Source organism: Typopeltis vanoorti, chromosome 21 (assembly GCF_054136105.1).
Source record: "Typopeltis vanoorti isolate ZY-2024b chromosome 21, IOZ_Tvanoo_1.0, whole genome shotgun sequence".
NCBI lineage: Eukaryota > Metazoa > Arthropoda > Arachnida > Uropygi > Thelyphonidae > Typopeltis > Typopeltis vanoorti.
The window spans coordinates 10,815,394-10,843,179 of NC_143569.1; the positions used below are offsets into that span (position 1 = coordinate 10,815,394).

General features: G+C 37.4%; 1 protein-coding gene across 1 annotated transcript in view; it reads left to right on the plus strand.

The window, feature by feature from the left end:
• The first annotated feature begins 7,171 nt into the window (after positions 1 to 7,171).
• LOC150094618 (protein eyes shut homolog) overlaps positions 7,172 to 27,786 on the plus strand; it is a 190,900-nt gene continuing 170,285 nt past the window's right edge. Inside the window, exon 1 of the mRNA XM_090411607.1 lies at positions 7,172 to 7,313. Coding sequence (XP_090267733.1) covers positions 7,172 to 7,313 — 142 coding nt within the window. The remainder of the gene's footprint in view (positions 7,314 to 27,786) is intronic.

Consider the following 27,786-nt stretch of genomic DNA (forward strand, 5'->3'; position numbering starts at 1 on the left):
GCATGGTGGTTTTCTTCTATGATACCTTGTGGGTAGTGTCCAAAACATGGTCAGGCAAGCCTGAATGACCATAGTTGTGTTTACAGATGTAAGACTTGTGTTCCACCAGGCGGATGGATGCTGATCTACCTGTCTGTCCAAAGTACGCCAGCTTACAGGAACAGGGTACTTTGTAAACTCCAGGCAGAGAGAGAGGAGGGAGCTTATCTTTAGTAGAACGGATAAGGGTAGCAAGTTTGTGGTCAGGCTTATATGCTGTGTGTAGGTTGTACTTTTTTAGAATCTTGGCTATTTTGTTGGATGTGCCACGGATGTGGGGTATGGTGATGGCATTTTTAAAATCTTGTTGACGAGAAGGACGGGGGAAGAACTGATTATTTTTTTGATACTGTGATCGCTGTAGACATTGGAGAGGAAAGTGCTGTGTATGTGGTTAAGCTCAGTAGTGAGGGCTGTTCCACTGGAACAAAGATTGTGGGCTCTCTTCGTAAGAGTTTTAATAATGTTGAGATGGGTGGTGGTGGGAGAGTTTGTGAATGTATCTGCCTGTGTGTGTGTGGGTTTTCTGTATACAGTGAAGGCAAGTGTATCATTAGGCAGGCATGTGACTAAGGTGTCTAGGAAGGGTAAACAATTGTTCTTTTCCTTTTCCATAGTAAACTGGATTCTTGGATGTAGGCTATTGAGATGACCGAGGAAGGAGTCTAATGTGTCTGGGCCATGAAGCCAAATAGAGAACACATCATCAACATATCTTAGCCAGATAGAAGGTTTGAATGGGGTTGAGTGAATGGCTTGTTTTTCGAAATCTTCGATATAGAAATTGGCAAGGGAGTGAGGGGGGGGATACCATGGCGGTTCCCTCTATCTGCTTGTAGATTTTGTTCTTCCAGGAGAAATACCCAGAGATAATGGCAAAGGAAAGAAGATCTAAGATGTCAGAAGGAAAAACGTTTTCTAAGAGAGATAACGTGTCAGTTAAGGGAATATTGGTAAACAAAGAGGAGATATCAAAGCTTACCAATATGTTTGCATTATTCAAGGTAAAATTTTCTGTGAGGGCTTTAAAGTGGGTCGAGTTTTTTTATATAGGAAGTGGACCTTCCGGTGAGGGGAGTCAGAGAGTTGGCCAGCTGTTTAGACAGTCTGTAGCAAGGTGCATTGGTGGCACAAGTTAAGAAATTAAAAATCTTACTTAAAAAAGTATCTTCCTGGCCTACTGACATCACGAAAAAACTTAAACCTTTCTGCTCCCATTTCCCACGAATATACGGTTTACCAAAAATCCACAAACCCAATTCCCCACTCAGGCCTATAGTAGATGCCACTAATGCACCTTGCTACAGACTGTCTAAACAGCTGGCCAACTCTCTGACCCCCTCACTGGAAGGTCCACTTCCTATATAAAAAACTCGACCCACTTTAAAGCCCTCACAGAAAATTTTACCTTGAATAATGCAGACATATTGGTAAGCTTTGATATCTCCTCTTTGTTTACCAATATTCCCTTAACTGACACCTTATCTCTCTTAGAAAACGTTTTTCCTTCTGACATCTTAGCTCTCTTTTCCTTTGCAATTAACTCTGGGTATTTCTCTTGGAAGAACAAAATCTACAAGCAGATAGAAGGAACCGCCATGGATTTCCCCCCTCTCACCCCCCCCCTTGCCAATTTCTATATTGAAGATTTCGAAAAACAAGCCATAGACTCAGTCCCACTCAAACCTTCTATCTGGCTAAGATATGTAGATGATGTGTTCTCTATTTTGCCTCATGGCCCTGACACGTTAGACTCCTTACCCAGTCATCTCAATAGCCTACATCCAAGAATCCAGTTTACTATGGAAAAGGAAAAGAACGATTGTTTACCCTTCCTAGACACCTTAGTCACACGCCTGCCTAATGATACACTTGCCTTCACTGTATACAGAAAACCCACACACACACAGGCAGATACATTCACAAACTCTCCCACCACCACCCATCTCAACATTATTAAAACTCTTACGAAGAGAGCCCACAATCTTTGTTCCAGTGGAACAGCCCTCACTACTGAGCTTAACCACATACACAGCACTTTCCTCTCCAATGGCTACAGCAATCACAGTATCAAAAAAATAATTAGTTCCTCTCCCGTTCCTCGTCAACAAGATTTTAAAAATGCCATCACCATACCCTACATCCGTGGCACATCCGAAAAAATAGCCAAGATTCTAAAAAAGTACAACCTACACACAGCATATAAGCCCCGACCACAAACTTGCTACCCTTATCCGTTCTACGAAAGATCAGCTCCCTCCTCTCTCTCTGCCTGGAGTTTACAAAGTACCCTGTTCCTGTAAGCTGGCGTACTTTGGACAGACAGGCAGATCAGCATCCATCCCCCTGGAGGAACACAAGTCTTACATCTGTAAACACAACTATGGTCATTCAGGCTTGCCTGACCATGTTTTGGATACCACCCACAGGGCATCATGTTAGAAAACCACCATGCTCCACCACAGCAAATTCAAGAAAGAGAGACTTTTCTTAGAAGCAGCAGCTCTCAGAAACCAACCAAATCTTAATAAATACAGTTGCATTAAGCTTCCGAAGATTTGGGAAACACTTATCACCAGAGGTCCCACCTACTATCGCCCTTAGACGGTGCTCCACCTAGATAGGACTTTAGTGTCACCCACGTGGTTGAGCTTAGTATTGTATGATATTTGCGTGCATGTTACATTAGTTGTTTTTGTAATCCCCGTAGATGTCCTATTGACTAGGATGAAATATAGGAAGTATTAAATTCTATTTTAATCCAATAAATTTAGTTTAATCCTTTATCCAAGTGTGAGCAAACAAAGTTTGCACCTGAAAGTATCTTCAGGACTGGAGTAAGGTGGTGCAACACCAGGATGACTCCTTGCAAAGGTGGAGCAAGCTACTAACAGTCCTATCTCAGTATCTCCCATAATGCAAAACACATCTCCTTGCGGATATGTCTAATGTTATGCATTAAGGGAAGAGCCACTTTGGATAAAGGATTAAACTAAATTTATTATATTCTAACCAAGCGAAAAATAAACTTTCCACATCTTTCTCTAAATCCAGATTAATTTATTAAAAAGGTGGCACACCATTTGGCAACTCCTATAGGTAGAGATGACCTTGCTAATGCTTCTGGCTGGTATCTCCACTTGGGCCTGGCTCCCACTGAAGAGACCTCAATAAAGGTCGAGAGGAAAGATTGAGAAGATGTAATTTGCAGAGTCTTGTGGAGAGAAGGAAGAGGGGAGATATGACAGAGACCTACAAGTTGGTAAGAGGTTGTTATAAGATCAATGGTGGAGAAGTTCTGCAGAGAATAGTGGGAGATCATGGGAGAACCAGAGGTCATCCCTGGAAACTGTTTAAAGAGGTTTTAAAGAAAAAGTTTAACCAGAAACTAATCTGGGTAGTGGCCCTTCCCTTAATGCATAACATTAGATATATCCGTAAGGAGATGTGTTTTGCATTATGGGAGATACTGTTAGTATCTTGCTCCACCTTTGCACGGAGTCGTCCTAGTGTTGCACCACCTTACCCCAGTCCTGAAGATACTTTCAGGTGCAAACTTTGTTTGCTCACACTTGGATAAAGGATTAAGATTAAACTAAATTTATTATATTCTAACCAAGTGAAAAATAAACTTTCAACATCTATTTTAATCCTTTTTGAGTGTTGTAAAAAATCTATTAAGCCTCCAACATGAAGTAACAACGATAAACAGCAAGATGACTGAAACTGGGAATATTCAAGATATAAGAAAAATCTGGTCAAACCATTTTAAGACTATCTTTCACCAAGGAAAGAAAATTACAATTCCAACAATAAAAGAAAATAACGACCACCCAAAAATTTTACAAGTAGCAGCATTTTTCAGAAGGATGAAGAGATGTTGGAAAGGGTTTAAAGGCGACTGACTAAGGTAGTTTCTGACCTCTGGAATGTTGAGTATGAGGAAAGATTGAGAAGATGTAATTTGCAGAGTCTGGTGGGGAGATGTGATCGAGACCTACAAGTTGGTAAGAGGTTGTTATAAGATCAATGGTGGAGAAATTCTACAGAGAATAGTGGGAGATCAGGGGAGAACCAGAGGTCATCCCTGGAAACTGTTTAAAGAGGGTGTGAGTAGGGGAGTGAGAGGCAGGTTTTTTCATGCAGAGTTGTGAATGATTGGAATGCCTTGCCTGAGAGTGTGGTGTCTGCAATGAGTTTGAGTGTGTTTAAGGCTCGGTATGATGAGATGTGTGTGTGATAAAAGGACCTCCGAGATGAGTCTTTGACTCCATGAGGTCTTGGGTAATAATAATAATAATAAAACAGATGAAAAACAATAAAACACCAGGCATTGATACTATCCCTACTGAACTGTGGTCATATGGAGGCAGCACGTCAATAGAATATTTAACAACCCTATTCAATAAAATACTACAAACAGGAGCCCAGATGACTGGAGAACTGAAAAGATCATCCCAATATACAAGAAAGGAGACAAAAGAGACTGCAGAAATTACAGACCAATCAATTTACTCTCCCACACCTATAAAATATTCGTAAAAATTATACAAAATAGATTAAAAAAACACCTATGAAGAAATGATAGGCATAGAACAAGCTGGTTTCCAAGGAAACTATTCAACAAAAGCCACATTTTCACATTGCACCAACTAGCAGAGCTCAGCTGGGAAGACCATAAAGAACTATATTGTTGTTTTGTGGACTTTAAACAAGCTTTTGATAGCATCAACAGAGAAATCCATCTTAAAGTTCTACTAGAAAACAATAGACAAATATATAATACAGTTTCTGATAAAATATTACTCTAAGACAAATACAATAATTAAAAAGGACACACTCACAACAGAACCCATAGCGGTCCAAAAAAGGAGTAATGCAAGGATGCCCGTTATCCCCATGCCTATTCAACATATATCTAGATGAAATTGTAAAGAAGGCAGTAGACGATGAGCCTGGAATCAATGTCAATGGTTTAAAAATAAATAATATCAAATATGCAGATGATCTCATCCTTATTGCTTGTTTAAAGTCCCCAAATGAACTACAAAGGTTGATAAACAAGCTAAACGAAACCTGTAAAACATATGACATGACAATAAATATACAAAAGACAAAAGTGATGAAAATAGGGAGGAACAGAGCTACCATCTCAGCCACCCTAAATGGAGAACAAATAGAACAAGTAGACAACTTCATATATCTTGGATCAAAACTAACAGAAACAATAGATGAACTCTAAACAATCAAACACAGAATAGCGATAGGATGGACTATCATGGGAAAATTACAGAAAATCTGGAAAACAAACACGATACCTAAGCAAGCCAAAATCAAATTATATGAATCAATAATTATACCAACAGTCATCTATGGCGCAGAAGCGTGGACAGTTAAGAAAAGAGAGGAGAAAAATCTGCAGGCATTTGAAATGAAATGCTTAAGAAAAGTAAATAGAACAGGTTGGATAGAAAAGAAAACAAACAGCATGGTCAGACAAGAATTATTGTATAAAAAGACAATAATAGAAAAAATTAGTAAACAACACTTGAGATGGTTTGGCCACACCGTACGCATGGATACAGACAGACTTCCTAACATCCTAATCAATACTTTTCCAACTGAAAAAAGAAGACCAAGAATTACCTGGCTGAAATTAATAAAGAACATCTCAGGATGCAGACCATATAAGGAATTTTTTTTTTTTTTTTTTTGAACAGCAAGGAATAGAGAAGACTGGAAGATCCTGCTCAAGAGAAGACTCAACCGTTCTTAGATGGAAGAAAAGAAGTAGTCTTTCAAGAAATTTTGAAATGGAGCCAAATTTGACAAATATGAAAATTGCTATACCTGTGATATTGCATTTTGGGCCAAAAAAAAAAAAACTGTTACTTAGGCTTGGCTGAAACATACTTCATGTTCATTTGAAATTAAATTGCATGAATCCGTTGAATTTTCGACTTTTACTATCTCACATACATATTTGTGATCAACACATTGTCATCCAGAACATGGATCTCTTTCAGCTGAAGGTCTTCTCTTTCTTTGAGTCAACAAAGTATAGCAGCTCTGCTAATTATTTAACCAGTTTGAAAACAAAATTTAATACAAATGCATCATTCCATACTTGTAGACATTATAAAAATTACCAAAAAACAAAACAAGGTTTGCTTCATTGGCTCACTACAACTCACTTGCACAACACAGCAAATAGCCGTGGACCACGGTGCACTGGACTTATCTATTTACAGTTATATGAGGAATGCTCTGAAAGTAATGCTTCCATTGTGTTAGCTTCCCATCCAAGAGATATTTCAGTAAAATAAAAATTAAACAATAGTTTTAAGTCTCTGTTTTATTTTTATTCACTATTTTTCAACATAATCTTCCTCCTCCCATCCTTTCAAATTTTCTCTGCTTCATGACAGGTTTTTCAAAGCTGTCATGGGGAAACCTCTTCAAGTGTTTTGAGAACTATTGTTTACTCTGCTTTGATCTGTTCATCATTTTCAGGATGATGAGCAGATCAAAGGAGAGGTGAGAAGGGAAGGTAATAGGTGAGATTTCAAAATGGACTTTGAAATATGTCTTCAGTTTATGAAATAACCAGAAGTCCAATGAGGCCACATTGAGTCTGTAGGGAGGATGTTCCACAACTTCCTTCACTTCAGTGGCTATCAAAGAGACTGGATTTGAAGTTGTGGAACATTACCTTCCCTTCTCACTTCTGCTTCGATCTGTTCATAATTTTATTATATTGTTATTTATTATATTTTATATTTATATAATTTATATTGAAAGAGAGAAAATATGATGAGAAATAGTACGTAAAAATAAAATAGACTTCAAACTACCTTTTGTTTTTTTTTATTTCACTGGCATATTTTTTTTGGATGGGGAAGCTATCATAATATAGTCTCTACTTTCCAAATGTTCCTTGTAAATAAATATGAGAGATGTGATGATAGTGCATCATGCAAGTGGACTGAGCAGTCATTCTGAAAACCCCAAGACTCATACAAGTTATGTTAGTCACCCTGAGATAAAAAATAGAATGCATGCTAAAGAAATTTAACTCTATAAAGAACGTTATTAAAATATCTGTTTCAGATGTCAGTGTCCTGAAGGCTGGATGGGTCCTTTATGTGAAGATAAAGAAACACCTTGCAGTTCAGGAAATCATCAGTGTGCTCCAGGTTCTCAATGTGTACCTTTGTTTCAAGGGTACAGATGTGACTGCCCTCTTGGAAAAGGAGGAAAACAGTGTGATTTAAGTAAGTTTACCATAAATACTTTTATTAATTTTATTTATTTATTCTTATGGCAAAAAAAAATACAAAGGCAGCAATAGGTCAATGTCTAGTCCAGAAAGCCAATCCAGGGCCTAATCTGTTTTCCATTTGTGTCAATTCATGGTAGCCTCCAAGATATTCACGAGGTGAATATCTTGGAGGCTATCATGAATTGACACCGTGGGCAGTCGTTCACAATATGAGTGATCATCTGGGCTATGGGGGAACAGTCACAATAAGGTGGTCTGACAGTTTCCATTTGTGTAGTAGGTAGCCACATCTGCCCTGGTTAGTTCCGATCCTGTTGACAGATGACCAAATCTTCCTAGGAAGAGTAAAACCAGGCTGCAGAGCACAGGGATCTACAACCAGTAAGCCATTTGTAGGGTGATTGTTGGACCAGTGTTCTCTCTCCACATGTCAGATATTGATGGTAAGGCAACTGAAGAGAGTTCATCCATGGACCAGAAAGGGTTTCTTGATTTTAGGTGAAGACTAGGTGGGTGGATAGTAGAGTTACTGGGTATCTATGATGTTAGTGTGTGCATCTTTCCCAGACGGGGGGGGGGGAAGGCACAGTATTCTGCTGCAGAGAATGCGAGGGCTAGTGCAGATGACCTTAGGACTTCTGCCCCACAACCCCAGGTTGTCCCAGCAAGCCTTGAAATGATATGTTTCTCATTTTAATTTTGTTGGACAGGTCGGTAATGTGTCTTTTATAGGTTGGGCTTCTGTCCAGGCTCACTCTAAAGTATTTCGGGTGAGGCTCATGTTCTATCTCCTTGCTGCAGAAAGAGAGGTTGAGGTGTCAATTTGCCTCTGCATTGTTTAGGTGGAATGCTTTGGACACAGTTTTTGTTGGATTTGGCTTCAGGTACCACTGCTTGAAGTACTCTTCCAGGATGTTTAGGTTTGTGTTCAAGGTTGTTTCCAGGTTGGCAAAGGAGGTAGACTGGTGTAGGATCACTAGGTCATCGGCATACAGGTATTTGCTCGAACTGGTATGTAGTACTCTTTTAGTGAGTGGTGAAATTCTTTTAAGGAGAATTCTTTCAAAGAGCTTAAAGGTGGAGCAAAGGAAGGAGGAGATTGAGACAATCTTCCCGTGCCCCCCCCCCCCCATCAGCAGTGTTTCCCTTGTGGTACATTGCAGGTGCTTCAGATACAAGAAGTACCAGAGATGTCACACTAGTAGCATGAAGCTAATGTCTCTAACCAGGTGTCCAAAGGTAGCAAGCCTCCTGGACCACATGCAGCAACCATAGAAAAATTATATTAACGAAAGACCACAAGAGAAAAAGAGCATTTTATTTAAATATATTTTTAATATTCAGATAAATACTTTAATAATAATCTACCGAAAATCAAAATTAAGTTTATGCTTTTTTTTTTACTTCTGTATAGTAAAGCAATCTACTGGTACTCTATACCTTTAGATCTAAATTATGCAGGTCTGCATAATTTACATCAGCCATAGCCAGATATAGCCCGTAATGCAAGAAGAAGATGTTTTCTTATCCAGAAATTAAAGTTATCTGTTAAGGATTATCTTATATATATATATCAGAGAAAGAAATTCTTTAATGCCTTTTTATTTCCCAAAAAGAACTCTTTTAGCACTAACCAGCTTTTGAAAATGGGGGAGAAGAGGTGCACAGCTGGTCCCTGTAGACATTATTATTATTATGTGATACCTCCAGGGAGTCCAAAGACTCATCAAGGGAGGGCACCTACTTTACAACTCTGTCTCCACCATTCAATCCACCAACTGCAACTACATCAATGCCATCTACCGCCAACCACCACCACTAGTATTTTCACAGACAATCACAAACATCCATGCCCATGGGTGAATTTAAACCTGCAGCCTTTTAGCTGGAGAGCAGATATGCTAACCACTCTGTCAAGCAGGCTGGCATCACTGAAAGCTGAGTCAATGGCTGTGATGATTTTGGTGGCATCAGGGCAAGAGTGCAGTAGACAACTGCTACCATATCATGATTCTAATTTCTTATTATTATCTGAAATAATGCAAGTTTTACAATCAGATTCTCTGTATGTAGGATTAAAAACACCTATGTTTCCAGGGAAGAACCCTATTTGCCTATGCCAGAAATCTACGAACTCAGCAACTGGCTGAAATAAATCCTCTGGATCCAAACTAGAATGAAATCTATAATGATCTTTCTTCAGGTTGTCAAGCATTATAGTACAAGGTGTTAAGGTGTCCTATAATGCTAGACTACCTGAAGAAGAACATTCACATAAGACTATACAAGCACCCTTTGTATTTATTTTTCTATTTTCCATCTCTGCTTTTCTATTTATTAAAATAATGGTTTAATACATTTAAATTGTTTCAAGACATCTAAATTCACCCTCCCTCCTTCCACTACCAGCCATAATATTTAGTTCTTTGTTTTTTTATTTTGAATTTTTTTTGCCACCTTTAGGAATCTAAATCACATTAAATTAGCCTTTTGCTACTTCTTCACTTTATAACTTGGCAATGGAGGGCATAGAATTTCCCCTAATGGAGAGGTTGAATGGCTGATAAGGTCTAATTTCATGAAATTTGCTGAAATAATGCATCATTTCATTTAGTGTACTAGCCTATTCATCTTTCAATATGGAGACATATGCCACTCTCAAGGAAGAAGAGAGATGTGGACCTCTTTCTCTCTCTTCTTAGGGTTAGTAATAATTTGCTTTATTTTTTTTAATACCAGTGTCATCTATCATGGAGTAAACTGCTCTTCAGAACCTGTAATACAATACTACTGTGGACAAATCAAATACCAGAAAGAAGCTATTGAAATTTTTTGGTCTTTTCTCTTCTTCTTCCTAACATGGAATTTTGGCCAAGTGGCCTGTTCTGGTCTCATGCCATCTCTTTTTTGGTCTTCCGATTCTTCTTTTTCCACTTATTTTGTATCTGTATAATATTTTTGGTAGTCTGCTGTTGTCCATTTGATTTAAATGTTCTAGCCATTTTTCTTTATACTGTCTTATGTAGTAATTAATTGGTTTTATTTTCAGGGATTGTAAGATTTCTTCATTTGTTTTGTGGTCCCACTTGGTATATCCAGCTGTTTTTCTGAGGAATTTCATTTCTGCTGTTTGAATTTGCTTTTCATCTTTTGGTCTTTTCTAGATTGTCAAAATACTGAAGAGCCTAATCCACAATGGTATGAATGAAAAAAAAAAGTGAATTTAAATGAAATTGGATGTTTACTTATTACTACTCAGGTTTTAATAGGTTTTGAATAGAATGGTAAAATTAGATGTATTCAGATAAATACATATTATTTTATAAATTAAAGATGCCAAGAAATTATATTTGTGGTTTAATCCTTTATCCAAGTGAAAGCAAACAAAGTTTGCACATGAAGAATCTTTGCAATGTGCATAATGTTTAGCATTATACGTGTCCTAAAGAGGGTTTGGTTTTCCATTATGGAATACTAAAGCAATTAATGTGAAGTTGGAAGCCTCTATATTATTATTATTATTATTATCATCATCATCATCATCCTAAGCCCAATGGAGTTGCAGACTCATCTAGGAGGTCCCTTTTGTCATACACACAGCTCATCATACCATGCCTTAATCACATTCAAATTCTCTGCAGACACCCTGCTCTCAGGCAATGCATTCAAATCATTCATAACTCTCCATGCTAAAAACCTGCTTCTCACTCCCTTGCTCACACCCTCCTTATACAGCTTCAAAGGATGACCTCTTCTTCTCCCCCAATCACCCAGCACTTTATGAAAAATCTCTTCAACATAAAATCCTATAACAACTCTTACCAACTTGTACATTTGTATCATATCATCCCTCTTCCGCCTATTCACTAGTCTGTAAATTGCATCATTTCAACCTTTCTTCATATTCAACATTCCAGAAATAGGAACTATTTTGATCCATTGTCTCTGGATCCTCTCCAGCATTTCTTCATCCTTTTGAAAACCAGGTAACCAAATCAGTGCACATTAGTCAATATGTGGCCTAATCAGAGCCTTATACAATGGAACCAGAATCGCCTTACTTCTACATGTCAATGTCCTCTAAATATCCACCATCACCCCAAGAGCTCTTATTTCCTCAACCTCCAACAATGTATCTCCACCAAGAGTAAATTATACATCCCATCTTTGTTTTCCAAATTTTAGAACCTTATATTTTATAACATTGAACAGGCATTCCTATTCACTCAGTCTATTCAAGTCCTTGTCAAGCCAGGCCACAACATCTGCTCCACATCTAATTGTTTCTCCCAACTTTGCATCATCTGCAAACAGCTGTATATTCCCATTCCAATCTTTCTAAATATCATTACCATGCTAGTTAAACAGAAATGGCCCTAAAGCAGACCTGTGAGGCCACTAGTGAATTTCCTTTTTGGATATTTCTCCCCCATACACAACTTGATACCTATCAGATAGCCAATCTCCAATTCCAGTGCACTAGTCTAATATCCAACTACATCTGCTCTAGTTTGACTATCGACTTATCATGTGACAATCTATCAAAAGCCTTTGCAAAGTCTAAGTATACTACTGTGTACTTTTTGAATGAATTTTAGCTGGCCTGGCTGGTCGAGTGGATAGCATATCTCCTCTCCACCTGGTTGGGTGTTCAAATCCCACTGTGGGCATGGATGTTTGTGGTTGTCTGTGGAAATGCCAGTGGTGGTGTTGGTTGGCGGTAGATGCTGCTGGTGTAGTTGTGGTTTGTTGTAGTTGGTGGATTGAGTGGTGGAAACAGAGTTGTAGAACAAGTGCCCTCCCTCAATGAGTCTGTGGACTCCCAGGAGGTGTCACATAATAATAATAATCTCCCATGTCTGATGCTGTTGTAATAAGTAAGTAGGTTACTAAAACATCATTCAGCAAATCCATGCTATTTATCAGAGATAATACCACATACAAGTAGCCATGTTGTAAAGATATGTGCAAACTTATTTGCTTACACTTGGATAATGGATTAAACCAATAATATAATTTCTTGGCATCTTTAATTTATAGTGTACCAGGCAAAAAAACTTTCAACATCTAATTTTAATTTTCATGTGCAACCAGATGGAACTATCTCTAGGATAATCTCAGAGAAGAAACATCATGTGTAATCATTAATCATCCTCATTCATTAATTACAATGTAGATTATTCTAGATTGTAATCTAGAATTTTAAAGGGAATTTGAGGCACTTTCTTCCTGAGACATATGATTATTATTTCACATCAGAACGGATTATTATTATTATTATTTGACACCTCTAGGGAGTCCAAAGACTCATCGAGGGAGGGCACCTACTCTACAACTGTCTGTCTCATCCACCAACCGCATCATCTACACCAACGCCATCTACTGTCCACCACCACTAGTATTTTCACAGACAATCACAAACATCCATGCCCACGGCGGGATTCGAACCTGCAGCCTTTTGGCTGGAGAGTGGATATGCTAACCACTTGACCAACCAGGCAGGCAATTAGAAAAATCTAAGGTGACGTTCAGATGGTAGTGTAGTATCTGGGGTGAAAGACAAAATCCTTCTTTTAGAACTATTTAGAATTATACATTGCAAAATTTTTATGCCAGGAGAAACTTAAAACAATATGTAAAACTGATAATAGGTGACTGACAGTTGGATTACATGTGTAAAATTAATTGCTATTTATTCCAATTAATGCTAATTAATTTCAAATTTTTTAACATTTTTAAATAAAAATAAAAGGGATACCAGTTCCATTTTCATAGATACTAACTATCACTAAACAGTCAGATGTTGTGTAATAAACTGAACAAAAAATTTTTAATTTTTTAATGCACTTCCTGACTACTCCATGTAATTTATAATGTATTTTAGCAGGAAAGTTGACTAGAGAGCTTACAGGAATACACTCCTCAGCATTCACGAGTTGCCTTAGTGTGGACTACTTAGAAGACATAGGTGCTGCCCAAGCATCTGTATATTTGTCTTTTATTAGTCCATTTTGATAAGGTTTCACTGACCTGACAGTGATGCCAGGGAGTATTCCCATCAGCTCTCTAGTCAACTAACATTACGAAACTTTCGTAGTTTCTACATTTGGCTTTGAAATAATGCTGGATCTAATATCAACTTTCTTATATTATTTTGCATTGCCGAATTGAAGCCTTTTGGCTCTTTATTTTAGTAATTACTTCTATGCACCAACCAAGAGTTCACTTATGAAAAATACATTTCTCTCATATTTCAAGCTCCTTAGCATGTTGAACGAGTTTTTTTCCCTCTTAAGGTTTCTTCCGGGTCTGGCTCACACTGAGGGGGGGGGGCTTAAGATTTTAGGAGAGCGAGCGGAGAGTTTTGCTCTCCCACCAAAGCAAAACTCTCCACTCGAGTATCCAGGATTCGGTGTGTGTTTTCTGGCATGGCCTCTATGAGGGCCATCTCAGTGGATGCTTTTCCCTGGAATATGAGCGGTTCTGCTCAGTGGTAGGGTGAGCCTGTCACTGAGTAGAACCACTGATGAGTAGGACAATCCTGCAATCACTCATTGGGAGTGGTCTTGGAGATCGCCTAATTTTTAGAGAGGTTTTTTACTTATACAGTATCTCTGAAGAGAACTAACCAGTGTTCAAAACAGCTGTCAGGTCAGTGAAACCTTATCAAAATGGATTAATAAAAGGCAAATATGTGGATGCGTGGGTTGCACCTATGTCTTCTAAGTAGCCCGCACTAAGGTAATTTCTCTGGATTTCAAACCTGCATTTTTACAGCAAACAACTTGTTACAGTGTGCACACAACAACAAGTAAGTGCAACAGTTCAAATTATTACAGACAAAAGATTGAAGGTCCCAATGTGGTGCCCTTTAATTCTGCAAAAAAGAAGTATCTCTCCCTACATACACCTTTCAGAAGATTACACAAATTCTATTGCAATTCCATCGTCTGGAGAACATCTGAGAAAATAACAAAATTCCTAAAGAAATACAACCTTACACCCACTTACATACTATGTAAAAATTGGTTTCCCTTATCACTCCACCAAAGACCAGCAACATTCCGTAGACCTACCAGGTATCTACCAGGTCCCTTTCAGTTGCAAACTATCTTACTGTGGCCACACAGGCAGGACAGTCAATATCAGAATTTCTGAACATATGGACTACATCTAGTTCCACCATTACAGCCATTTGGACTTGCTGACCATGCTTCAGACACCCAACAGGATACACTGGAAGAAGGCCACTCTATTGCACCTCAGCAAATACAGATATGAGAGGCTGTTTCTGGAATCTTCTTCAGCCCTATGAAACTGTCCCAAATTTTGGAAGTACTCATCCTCGGATCTTCAGCCCAAGAACCAATTTAGCCCACTAGGGATCACCATTTAGGACTCTAGACCTGACTTTGGTTGCCTCTTTTCAGCTTCATTTAGTGTTAGTGCCTGCATGCACATATCATTGTTCTGTGATCCCTGATGATGGCAGTGTAATGTTGCCAAAATATCAAAGTATTAATTAAAGTTATTATAATTACTTAAATATAAAGAGCCAATAGACTTCATTTCGGCAATGTAACATTATTTTAAATTAAGGGGATATTAAATCCCACATTGTTTCAAAACCGAATAAGAAACTCAAAGAGTTTCCTGCTGAATGCAGTAAACTATAAAAGTATCGGCGACTACTAGCATAAGCTAAAAGCACATAGTACGTATAGTACGTAGTACAAACTAGGACAGCTCGTATCAAAGGTGGGTAAAGCTCTGGTCACTATTCTTAGTATTTCCCATAATGTAAAACATCTCCTAGGAGATGTATGATGTTATACATTATGGTGGGAGGTCACTACCCAGACCAGTTTCGACCTTCATTGAGGTCTCGTCAGTGGGTAGCTAAACCAAATTAATACCAAGGGTATAGTGAAAAGAACTTATATACTTTGCTATACGAATTGTCAAAAAGGTGCACCCATTGGCTCTTTATATTTAAGTAATTTAATGGGTGCACCTTTTTGACAACTCGTATAGCAAAGTATATAAGTTATTTTCGCTATACCCTTGGTATTAATTTGGTCTAGCTACCCACTGATGAGACCTCAATAAAGGTCGAAACTGGTCTGGGTAGTGACCTCCCATCATAATGTATAACACATACATCTCCTAGGAGATGTGCTTTACCCACCTTTGATACGAGTTGCCCTGGTTTGTACTATGTACTACGTACTTTAGCTTAGGCTAGTAGTTGCCGATACTTTTATAGTTTACTATATTCGCCATGAAACTCTTTGATTCTGATCTTTGTTTCAAAACCGAATAAGAAACTCAATGTGGGATTTAATATCTCCTTAATTTAAAAGAATGTTACATTGCCGAAATGAAGCCTATTGGCTCTTTATATTTAAGTAATTTAATGGGTGCACCTTTTTGACAACTCGTATAGCAAAGCATATAAGTTATTTTCACTATACCCTTGGTATTAATTTGGTCTAGCTACTCACTGATGAGACCTCAATAAAGGTCGAAACCAGTCTAGGTAGTGACCTCCCACCATAATGTATAACATCATACATCTCCTAGGAGATGTGTTTTACATTATGGGAAATAATAAGAATAGTGACCAGATCTTTACCCACCTTTGCTATGAGTTGCCCTAGTTTGTACTACGTACTATGTGATTTAGCTTATGCTAGTAGTCGTCGATACTTTTATAGTTTACTATATTTGGCATGAAACTCTTTGATTCTGATCTTTAAGTTTCTTATTCGGTTTTGAAACAATGTGGGATTTAATATCCCCTTAATTTAAAATAATGTTATTTTAGTTAATATTCAGTATACATTGTCATTTCCTGAAAAATAATAGTTATGAATAGCCAACATATGAGGCTTTCTACCAGACTCTAAAAATTATCTTTCTGACCTATAATGACTTCTTTATAGCACATTGATTTTCTTTTCTCTAATTTTGTATGAAAGGGTGTCCAAATCATGGTCTGCCAGTCTCGGCTTGCCATAATAATCACGTCATCATCCAACCCAACAGTACAGAATTCTTAAAACACTTACACACAAAAGGTTAGGTCATTGTTCTAACTATGCAGCTCTGTTCACAGAATTCAACTACCTTCACCATACTTTCTTGGCTAATGGCTACAACTCCTACAAAATAGATAAAATACTACAGAGCTCTTCTACTTCCCCTTCACAAAATACAAAAGTGCATAACAGTACTATTTCTATTTTGTACCATCCTCAATCATAACCTGGAGTGTGTTAAGTTCCCTGTGACTTAGCCTGCTATGGACTGACAAGATCGCTTAAGATCTGCAATTCCAGACTTGCCATAATAATGATAGTAAATGTAATGGAATAGAAATAAAAGTGTTAGAAGTGTTATTTTCTTGCATGCTTGGGGAAGGGGAAGTAGGAGGAGTATGTAGTATTTTTATCTATTTTGTAGCAGGTGTAGCCATTGGACAAGGAAGTATTATTATTATTATGACCTTTTTCTTGAGCACTAGTATTAATAAATTAAAGACTTAATTCTGTATGTTAGTCAAGTAAATAATAGTTTAATATCTGACATGTTTCACTGACTAATATCTCTCAGCATTTTCAAGGATACACTGGTAAGCAATGGAAAGTAACAAAACCTAGGAAACTAACAGACTTTATTCTAAAATCATCCACTTTACTCTAAAAATTATATAAAGTTATCACTGTGCATGATACAATACGCGTGTCTCAAGTACGTTTTATTTGTTGAGATATTTATTGTAATTTTCATGAAAGGTCATTTCTTTTTGGTTAAATGATCTGATTAGAGTTTTCCATATATCTGGTAGGATTAGGCCTTGATTCTTATTTAAGTTACCTGTTGAATGGGCGACTGTAGCAGCTTCTTTGAATGTTCTGGAATGGTAGTTCTCTTCTATGCAGGGCATATGACTCATATCCCATTCAATATTATGGTTGGTAGAGGCGAAGTGGGAAGAAAGCCCCTGATATATTATTATTATTCCTGATACCTCCGAGGAGTCCGAAGACTCATCACGGGAGGACACCTACAACTGTCTCAACCACTACACCGAACCGAACCTCTACTACGAATCATCTCCATCAACGCCATCTACCATATCTTGTCTGTTAATCCTTATATAGCCTATGTGTTCTTTCTTTCTTGTTTCAAAACTTCTAGATGTCTGTCCGATGTAATTGATACCGCATGAACAGGGTATGCTGTAAACTCCAGAGAAAATACTCTGGAGTTTACAGCATACCCTGTCCATTCCATAGCCTCTTCTTCACATGCAGTTCCTGTTTAATATTGTTTGTCATTCACTTTACTCCAAATTGTGTCCTCTTCTTCACTTATGGAATACAGCTTACTATTGCTGCTAACAAATATTCCTTTACAATTTCCCAAGCACTAATGATATCCCAGCCTTCCAATTCCTCCCTCCATGAAACTTCCCCAAGTTGATCTAAGACTATTATAATCACCTGCCTTATAATTCCACATACGTTCCTGTGTGTCTTTGATACTCCTGCATGTCTATTCATCTTCCAAGTCAAAACCACATGGTCATTCTCTCCAGCTGGTGGGAGAGATGTCATCTCAGTTATTATCAACTCCTCTGATGCTATGACCAAATCCAAAACTCTTGTTCCCTCTATTACATCCTGTCTAAGACATTTGTCCCTCAAGAATTCTAGAAATTCCATTCCCTTATTGCTACATGCATCTTCCTCTCCCCAGTTTATACTGCTGTAGTTAAAATCTCCCATAACAATCATTCTTCTTGCACCTGCGAAGCTCAACTGTCTAAACATCTCCTGTTGGCAAAGATGGTTTATTTCTGTGGACAAAGCTGCATCATTAGAACAAAAAGTGCCTTGGTTCTGTAAGTGTTTTTAGAATTCCATACTGTTGGGCTGGATGATGATGATGCAATTGTTTATGTAGACATCTTCCTGTGCATGTTGGCTTTCTATAAATGGAAAAAAATAGTGAACCATCAGAAAAGCGAGTGATTAATGTATCAAGAAAAGGCACATTATTTTAGTCTTTTTCTACTGTGAAGTGAATTTTGTAGTGTTGGCAGTTAAGGTGAGTTACAAAAGAATCCAACATGTCTTGCCTGTGGGGCCAAATTGCAAAAACATTATCAACATGGTGTAACAATGCTAAAAATGTTTAGGTAGCTGTGGTGAATATTTTATTCTCATGGTGTTCCATTTAAAAGTTAGCTAAAGGGGGAAAGCCATTGCAGCACCATTAATCTGTTTTGTAGGTTTTCCTTGCCAAGTAAAGTAACCTGCATATGTAGTAAATTTGAATAATTCAAAGATATTAGGGGAAAGTTAGACTTTATTAAGTCAAATGTATTAATGGTACATTAGTAAATAAAGAAGTTTATGTTTGAATTTTTAACCAATGATTTGAAATGGAAAGATTTTTTTAAAAATAAAAGTAAGGGAGCTTATTAAATAATAAAATAATAAATATTTTATTATTTAATAAGTTTGCAAGATGTTTTGCCAAAAAGTAGGTTGGTGATGATGGCAAAACATCTTGCAAACTTATTAAATAATAAAATACGATCATCAGAATCCTATATCAAGAATAGTCAACATTTTGTAAATAAACTCCAAGCCACTAAGATTGCACCAACTGACATGCTAGCCAGCCTAGATGTTGTATCCCTTTTCACCAATGTTCCAGTAGAAGAGGTAATAAACATCATCCAAGACCTCTTTCCTCTAGACATCACACAGATGTTTAGACACTGCCTTCAATCTAATTTCTTCAAAGTTAACAACACCATATACCAACAATTAGAAGGCCTAGCAATGGGAAGCCCACTATCACCATCTTGTGCAGACCTTTTCATGGAAAAACTTGAAAAAGAAATTCTCTCTGCAATCTCTCAAAACCATCTACATGGTGGAGATATGTGGATGATATATTCATCATATGGCAGGACAGCTTAGACAACCTTAAATCGTTTGTAGATAAAATCAACTCAATACATAGCAAGATAAAATTCACTCTGGAAGTAGAAAACAACAACCAACTGCATTTTTTAGATATTTTGATAAAAAAAACAACCTAACAGTGTCAAATTATCCATTTACAGAAAGCCTACAGATACTGGAAGATATCTTCACTACACTTCAAACCATCACAAGTCACACAAACTGAGTATTATCCACATGTTGAAACATAGAACCAAAAAGTTTATATCAGAAGAGGAGGATACACAGAATGAACTCTCACTAATAGCCAACACATTATCACAAAATGGATACCCTCAAAACATCATCAAAAAATATCTATACAATGACAACCCCAGACAAGAAGAATCCCACCGTCAGCACGTTTCTACTGTAGTGATACCTTTCATCAAGTCAATTTCTTATCAAATAGCAAGAATACTAAGAGCCAACAACATCAGAATGGTCTTCAAACCAACCACCAACATCAGACAAGTTTTAGGATCTCCAAAAGATAAAGTTCCGTTCTACAAATATCCAGGAGTATATTACATTCCCTGCTCCTGTGGTCTTGCCTACATTGGACAAACTTCACGAAGTTTAGAAATTAGACAAAAAGAACATGTTGGTGATGTAAACCACAACAGAAGCATTTCTTCCGGCTTAGCACATCATTTCTGCACGTCTAACCACACGATAGATTGGCAAAACAGCTCCATGCCATATCTCGATGACGACTACAGGCATCGTATATTTAAGGAAGCCACAATAGTACTAATAACCGGCGGAAACCTCAACAGAAATCAGGGTATAATTCTCAACAGTTCGTGGAAAAACTTGATCCCCTCTCTCAATCAATCTGAACTACAGGTAGCCAGTAATCACATTACAAGTCTACAACAAACACGCATGCGTGATAATGAATAAGAACAATAAGCCATCTTTGTCACGCGAAACGTGTAACCATAGATACTAGTTTGGTTTACAACGTTTTTTATGTTCCGTTTAATTTGCATTTACTTTCATATCTCCGTAATACCTTCAAAAAGCCAGACAGTTTGCTGGCGAACCTGGTAGGTTTCAATAAATGTTTATTTGTAAAATACTGGTCTGTATTAATAAAAGTGTATTTCTATATATAAAAACGACCAAAAATGTATACCTTGAATGAACACATTTTAATTTCTTTGGGCCAAGAAGTCACTTATTTCAGTAATTTACGAACTTTTTTTTTCTTTTGAGATGTAGTGGGGGTCTCGATGCATGATCTAGTAGATCCTGCATTTTTTGTTTTAAAAGTCTTGATTCATGATGACAGCAGCATTACTCTTTTCAGCTCTGCTCATCACAATATTTTTATTTTTATGTAATTTTTTTAAGTAGCATATTACTTTTAGGTGGTATTACTATTAGGTTAGGATGCTTGCTATGCCCAAACAAACATTATTGGGTATTGAAGGTTTCTGGAAGATTGTAGATATCCCCAACATAACTGCTTTTCCAATGATTCATCAGCTCACACAATATGACCAAAGTACATCAACTTCTGTTTAGCAATCATTACCAATCTTGCAAGGAGCATTTTCTGTCTTTATATTCTATTGGTCTTTCTTGCAGTCTGTGGGATTCTTAATAGTCTCCTCTGCACCCATAATTTAAATGAATCAATTCACTTTCTGTCTTTCTTAATAATCCGACTTTCACATCCATGCATCACTGCTGGAAATACCAATGCTTTAACAATTCTAACTTTCGTGGCCTTACTCACGCCTCTGTCTTTCATAATTTTTGTCAGGTTTTTTTTTCATCACTTTTTTTACAGTGACTATCCTTCTTTTAATTTCATCCTCACATTTACCATCGTTTCTGATTCCGGACCCCAGTAAAACAACTTTCAACGATTTCTGTTTTATCTCCCTCTATTATTATTAATTCATTTAAATTGCCAGAAGCCATCACTTTTGTTTTGCTGATATTTAAATTAAGTCTGGTTTTGTTACTTTCCATCTTAACTCATAGAATCAACTGCTCCAGATCTTCCTTAGTTTCTGCTATGATGGTTGTATCTTCTACATATCTTAAATTATTTATTTTTCTTCCACCAATCTTAATTCCAGCTGAATCTTTGTCTAAATCAGCTATTCTCATAATATATTCACTATATTAAAAAGGTAGGGCAACAGTATACAACTCTGCCGCATCCCCTTTCCCACTTGAACACCGTCTGTTGCTCCAAAGACTGTTTATACTGAAGCTTCTGGGTTGTCATACAGCTCCCTTATCAAGAGAATTAGATGTTCAGGTATTCCCATTGATCTCATTACAATCTGCAGTCTGTTGTGATCCATGCAATCAAAATCTTTCTTATAATCAATAAAACAGATGAATACTTTCTTTTGAAATTCTCTTGTTCTTTCCATAATCCATCTTGTGTTTGTTATTTAGTCTCTAGTTCCTCTACCTCTCCTAAAGACTGCCTGTTCTTATGGCATTTCTCTATTCACATATGGCTCCAACCTTTGTTGGATCACTTTCAGCATAACTTTACTTGCATGTCAAATTAAAGCGATAGTTCTATAATTCTCACAAACTCTGGGATTTTATTTTTTTTTGGAATTGGGATGAATACTGATGTTTTTCAATATCTCTAGGGTGCATAATAATATTAATACAAAACATCATACATCCCCTTCTTGGAGATGTGTTTTGGCATTAAGGGTAAATATTAAGATTAGTGATCAGAGCTTGCTCCACCTTTACCACGAGTTGCCTTGGTCTTGCACTACCTGTGGGATCAGCTAGTCTTGCATAAATTGCAGGTGCAAACTTGACATTTTGTCTGTTTGCTTACTTGGAAAAAATGGAGTAAAACCAGGTTTAAAATTGCTTGGTATCTTTATATAACTATACCCAAGTTAAAAATACTTTCTACATCTCTAGGGTAGTATATTTTTCTTCCAAACCTGTTGACAAATGTCAGTCAATATATTCACTACTTGATCCCCAGCTGCTCTCAATAATTTCCCTGATCTCCCACAGTTTGATGTAAAACCTCCCCAACATTGATCCTATAACAACCCCTTACTAACTTGTAGGTTTCTATCATATCACCCCTCTTCCTCCTATCCACTAGACTCTGTAAATTGCATCTTCTCAACCTTTCTGCATATTCAACATTCCAGAGATTAGAAACTACCTCTTAGTAAGTCGCCTCTAGACCCTTTCCAACATCTCTGTCCTTTTGAAGTGGTTTTCCATTGCCTTCTTCTGTGTTTGTTTAGCTTACTAGGTAAGGCTAAACAAACTGCAAGAAATGAAAAGAAGTAAAATACAAAAGAAAGAAGAGTAAGGACTAGTCTATAGATAATATAACACATGCATATTACATGAATTAAAGCATGGTCCAGCATCAGGTGCCTCAGATTTGCCACTCTCGTACTCATTAAAGTGAGCAATTGAGATAGCAAACTACAGACCAATTAATATATCAGGAGTGGTTGTTTAAAGTATTGGAAAACTTGGTGAAAGCTAAAATACAACAGTGGGCGGATAGGAATACAATACTCTATAGTGGGCAGCATGGCTTTTGTGAAGGATAGGTCCTGTCTTAGTAACTTATTCACATTTTATAATAAATGTGATAACAGAATTGGATAAAGGTAATAGCTATACCATGATGCTGCTCAACTTTGCCAAGGCATTTGACAGAATACCACATGGAAAACTATTACAAAAACTGGAGAAGATGGAAATCTTCTCCAGTCTTTAATAGTTTTTTTAATAGTTTTCTTCTCTTCTCCAATGGGAAGATAAGAGGCTAGTAGCATGGATGGGATGGGGTGGGGGGGGGGCGTGGCTGATGGACAGATTGGGGAGTGGAATCCAGGAGAATGATGGTGACTGGTGGAGTACCTCAGGGTTCGGTACTAGAGCCACTACTCTAATTTGTATATCAATGACATAGGGAAAGATTTAAGAGGGGATATTCAGTTGTTTGCTGATAATGCAAAACTGGGGAAAGCAATAGTTGATAAAGGTAATGTGGATATCCTACAGGATGATTTAAATAAATTGGCATTGTACGCAAAGTATAATGATTGTCAATTTAATGTTGCAAAATGTAAGGTTTTGCACTTCAGGTTGCATATAGTGTATCATATTGATGGTATTAAATTGAAGGAAATTGATGAGGCTAGGGATTTGGGGATAATGATGGACAGAAAGTTGAAATTCAGAGGGCATATCACAAAAGTTGGTAAAATAGTTCAAAGGATTACTTGGATGCAGGCCCGGCTGGTGGCGTGTGCAATATGCACAGGTGCCGCAGAAGATAAGGAGCCTAAAAGATGTCAAAAAAAAATGAGATAAGAGTTTAAACGAACAACGAATGGTACAGAATGGTACATATAATTATGAATGTACGTCGCCTTCCGTTCAGGTCCCTTCAGATTTTCCCAGAAACGAACAAATAAATTCTGAAATTGTATCCTGGACCTGATTATATCACTAATTTTTTATTAAAATTTATGAAAATATATCTAAAATAGTTCTTCTTTATTTTTTCATGTATCATAAATCAACTTATGATTAATTGTTGAGTTCCATGTAAAAAAAAATTCTATAAGCAGGACCAATCCATCCATAGGTAACATTATAACTGTAAAGCGGTTTTCATTTGTTTTTCATTTCCTGTTCATTTTATTCACACTTTATTCAAAAAAAACTTTTTTGGAAAGGCGCCGAACATTAATCGCGCACAAGAAAAAGACTAGGCACTTGTGCTGCTTGGATGTTAAAAAACATTCTAACAAGTAAAGATAAGGAAGCTATTTATCACTCTTTATAAAGCTATGATTCAGCCACATCTTCTTGACTACTGTGTGCAGATTTGTTCACCTAGGTTTCTTGGGGACCAGGAAGGCATATATGAAATATTAATAATATTTCATATATGCCAAAATGAAAATTAATAATATCAGAAATTTTACAAGGTTTACAAATTTATTGGAAATCACCATTCCATATATCCAGGGTACATCTGATAAATGAGCAAAAATCCTAAAAAAATACTTACAGACCATATAAAAAATTGGCATCCCATATTCACTCTGCCAAAGACCAGCTACAGTCCCCAGACCTGCCAGATGGTGTTAGGTGCCTTGCCATTGTAGACCGTCTTACTATGGCAAAGCAAGTCAGTCATCAGAATTGCCAAGTACAAAACTACATCTGGTTCTACAACTACAGTCCTCAGGACTTGCTGACCATGCTTTGGACACCTACTACAAGATACACTTGAAAAAGGACACTTGACTACCACAGCAAATATAAATATGGAAGCCTATTCCTAGAATCTGCCTCAGCCTTAAGGAACTATTGAAACCTCAACAAATTTGATGCATAAAACTGCCTCTAATTTGGGAAACACTCATCCTCAGAACCTCGGTCCCAGTCAAGAATCCTAATTCAAGCCCACTAGGGGATATTATTTGGAACTTTAGGCTTGCCTTTGGTTGTCAAGCCCCAGCCTCATTTATTCAGTGCTATGCTATGCTTGCATGCACATATAAGATTTGAACCGTGTTCCTGATGATGGCAATTTGACTTTATTGTGAAATATCAGAAATATTAATTAAATTTATTGTAATTAATATTCCTATTGATCATATTCATGCAGTAAAACAAATAATATAAAAAAGCAGAAGAAAACCAATTGCCTCTCTGTTTAGCCTTTATTGTTTATGGAAAAGCATTTGATTCCATCAAAAGTAATGCAATAATCAAAGCACTCCAGAATCAGCGAGTTCCTGAAGAATATATGGACCTCCTCCTCCAGGAAATATACCACATTGCAACAGCAACAATCCAACTTCACACGAGTAGCAATAAAATATCAATTGAAAAAGGTGTCCGACAAAGAGACTCTCTCTCACCCAAAATCTTTACCGCAGTCCTTCAAGAAATATTTAATAATATAAACTGGACAAACCTTGGTATAAAAATTAATAACAGAAACTTAACACAACTAAGATATACAGATGAGATAATTTTTGCAAACACTCCAGTAGACCTTAATATAATGATACAAGACCCATATCATGAAAGCAGAAAAATCGGTCTAAAAATAAACAGAGAAAAAACAGTGCATGCATGCTGAGTTTGTTGATTCATTAGCAAGGCGTTGGTGCCATTTTCATTTTCAGATATTCTCGCAGTGCGTACACTTCTTGGTGTGTGTTTATAATGTCTAAGAAAATCGAATCACCTGCCGCATGTGAAATTAAGTCAGTTATCAGTTTCTTGAATGCGAGGAACATTAAAGCAGCTGAAATTCATCGGCAAATTATTGAGATTTGTGGAGAACATGCAATGAGTGATTCAATGGTACGAAGATTGGTAAGACTTTTTAATGAAGGAAGGAAGGACAGGTGTGCATAATGATGAATGGAGCAGGTGACCATCTTTAGTGACTGACGATTTGGTGCGTTCAGTTGAAGAGACGATTTGCAGAATAGGGGATCACTATGAATTTGTGAAATTGTGTCAGAGAAACTGAATTATTGGAAATTGTATGCACGCCAGGTGATGAAGTTGCTTACAGAACAACACAAAGTGAATCGGCTGGGCAGTGCATTGGAATTCTTGACACACTACCATGAGGATGGCGATGCAGACTTCTTACTGGGGACGAGACTTGGGTGTCGCACGCAACCCCTGAATCCAAACAACAGTCCATGGAGTGGAGGCACACCTCATCACCAGTCAAGATGAAATTGAAGACAATGGTTTCAACTCGAAAAATCATGTGCACTGTGTTTTGGGACAGACAAGGAATTTTGCTGGTAGACTTCTTGAGTCAAAGCTCCACAATCAATGCGAGTATATACTGCCAAACCCTTAAGAAGCTGCATTGTGCAATCCAGAATAAACAACATGATATGCTTACCAGGGGCATTGTTTTAATTCATGATGACGCCTGCCCACACACCGGCATAACACAAAAACTTCTCACCACCTTCAGCTGGGAACAATTCCATCATCCCCCATATAGTCCTGACCTCGTGCCAAGCGACTTTCACCTGTTCAAACATCTGAAATCTTTCCTTGGTGGCTGGCAGTTTCAAGACGACAAGGTCAAAGAAGCAGTCAATACGTGGTTTGCATCACAGGTGGCAACGTTCTACAATGAAGATATACAACTCTTGGTGCTCCATTATGATAACTGCCTGAACAATGGCAGAAATTATGTAGAAAAGTAGTGAAAGATGTCTACTTTAATTTCCAATAAAGTTTTTTTTGTCATCATCATCATCATACGTATCAAGGATTTAGGCCTAGCATGGCCTGTTCCGGCCTTAGAAGTCATCATTTAAGAGGGGGGTTGAAAACAAACCCCAACACAACATCACCAGAGTTAAAGATCGGTACTATCAACGTAAGAAGCCTGAATGGCAAAGAAATGGAGCTAGCTGAGGAATTAGATAAGTACCAGATCGACATAATAGGGGTGACTGAAACAAAAAAGACCAAAACTGGTGAGATCTTTCTGAGCAATAAATACAAAATGTTATATTCAGGCAATGACAATCAAGGAAAAGGAATAGCCATAGTATTCAACACAAAATATGAGGCTAATCTTCTTGAATGGCAGTCAGTCTCAAGTAGAGTAATGTGGGCAAATATGAGAATGGGGAACTGGACAATGAGACTTATTTGTGCCTATGGTCCCACAGAAGGTTCTACTAAGGTAGAAGTGGAGGAATTTTTTGAGGCTTTAGAAAAAGCAACTGACACAATGAAAAAGGAAAAGTTGGTCCTTGTTGGGGATCTAAATAGCAGAGTAGGAAATGATTGTGAGACATACAAAAATATTTTGGGAAAATTTGGAGAAAAGAGCAAAGCTAATAATAATGGCAAGAATCTGTTGGATCTCTGCTCAGGACATGGACTGGTTATTACTAACACCATGTTCCAACATAAAAATGTGCACAAATTCACATGGAGAGAAGAGGCTAGGAATAAGAAAAGCCTCATTGACTATGTTATTGTTGATAGTGATGTTTTCTCCCTGGTGCAGGACACCAGAGTGTACAGAGGATTTGAAATTGGAAGTGATCACTATTTAGTCTTGAGCAGGATAAAATTGAATTTCATATTGAAAAGAATAACATGTAAGAAAGTTTTAAAGTGAATAAAAGTTGAGCAGCTCTCAGATGTGAACTGTAGACTAAAATACAGAAAGATTATTGAAAAGAAAATGAAAGAGTTTGAGAACAGGAATCAAACCTTGGAGATTCAGTGGCAAACTCCGAAGAAAACATTGATTGATTCTGCCAGAGAGGCATGTGGTGAGGTTGTGTGCAAGGATAAAAAAATCAGAACTCCCTGGTGGACACAGGAAGTTAAAGAGGCAGTGAAGGAAAAGAAGAAAGCATATCAAAAGTTCCTGGCATATAAGTCAGC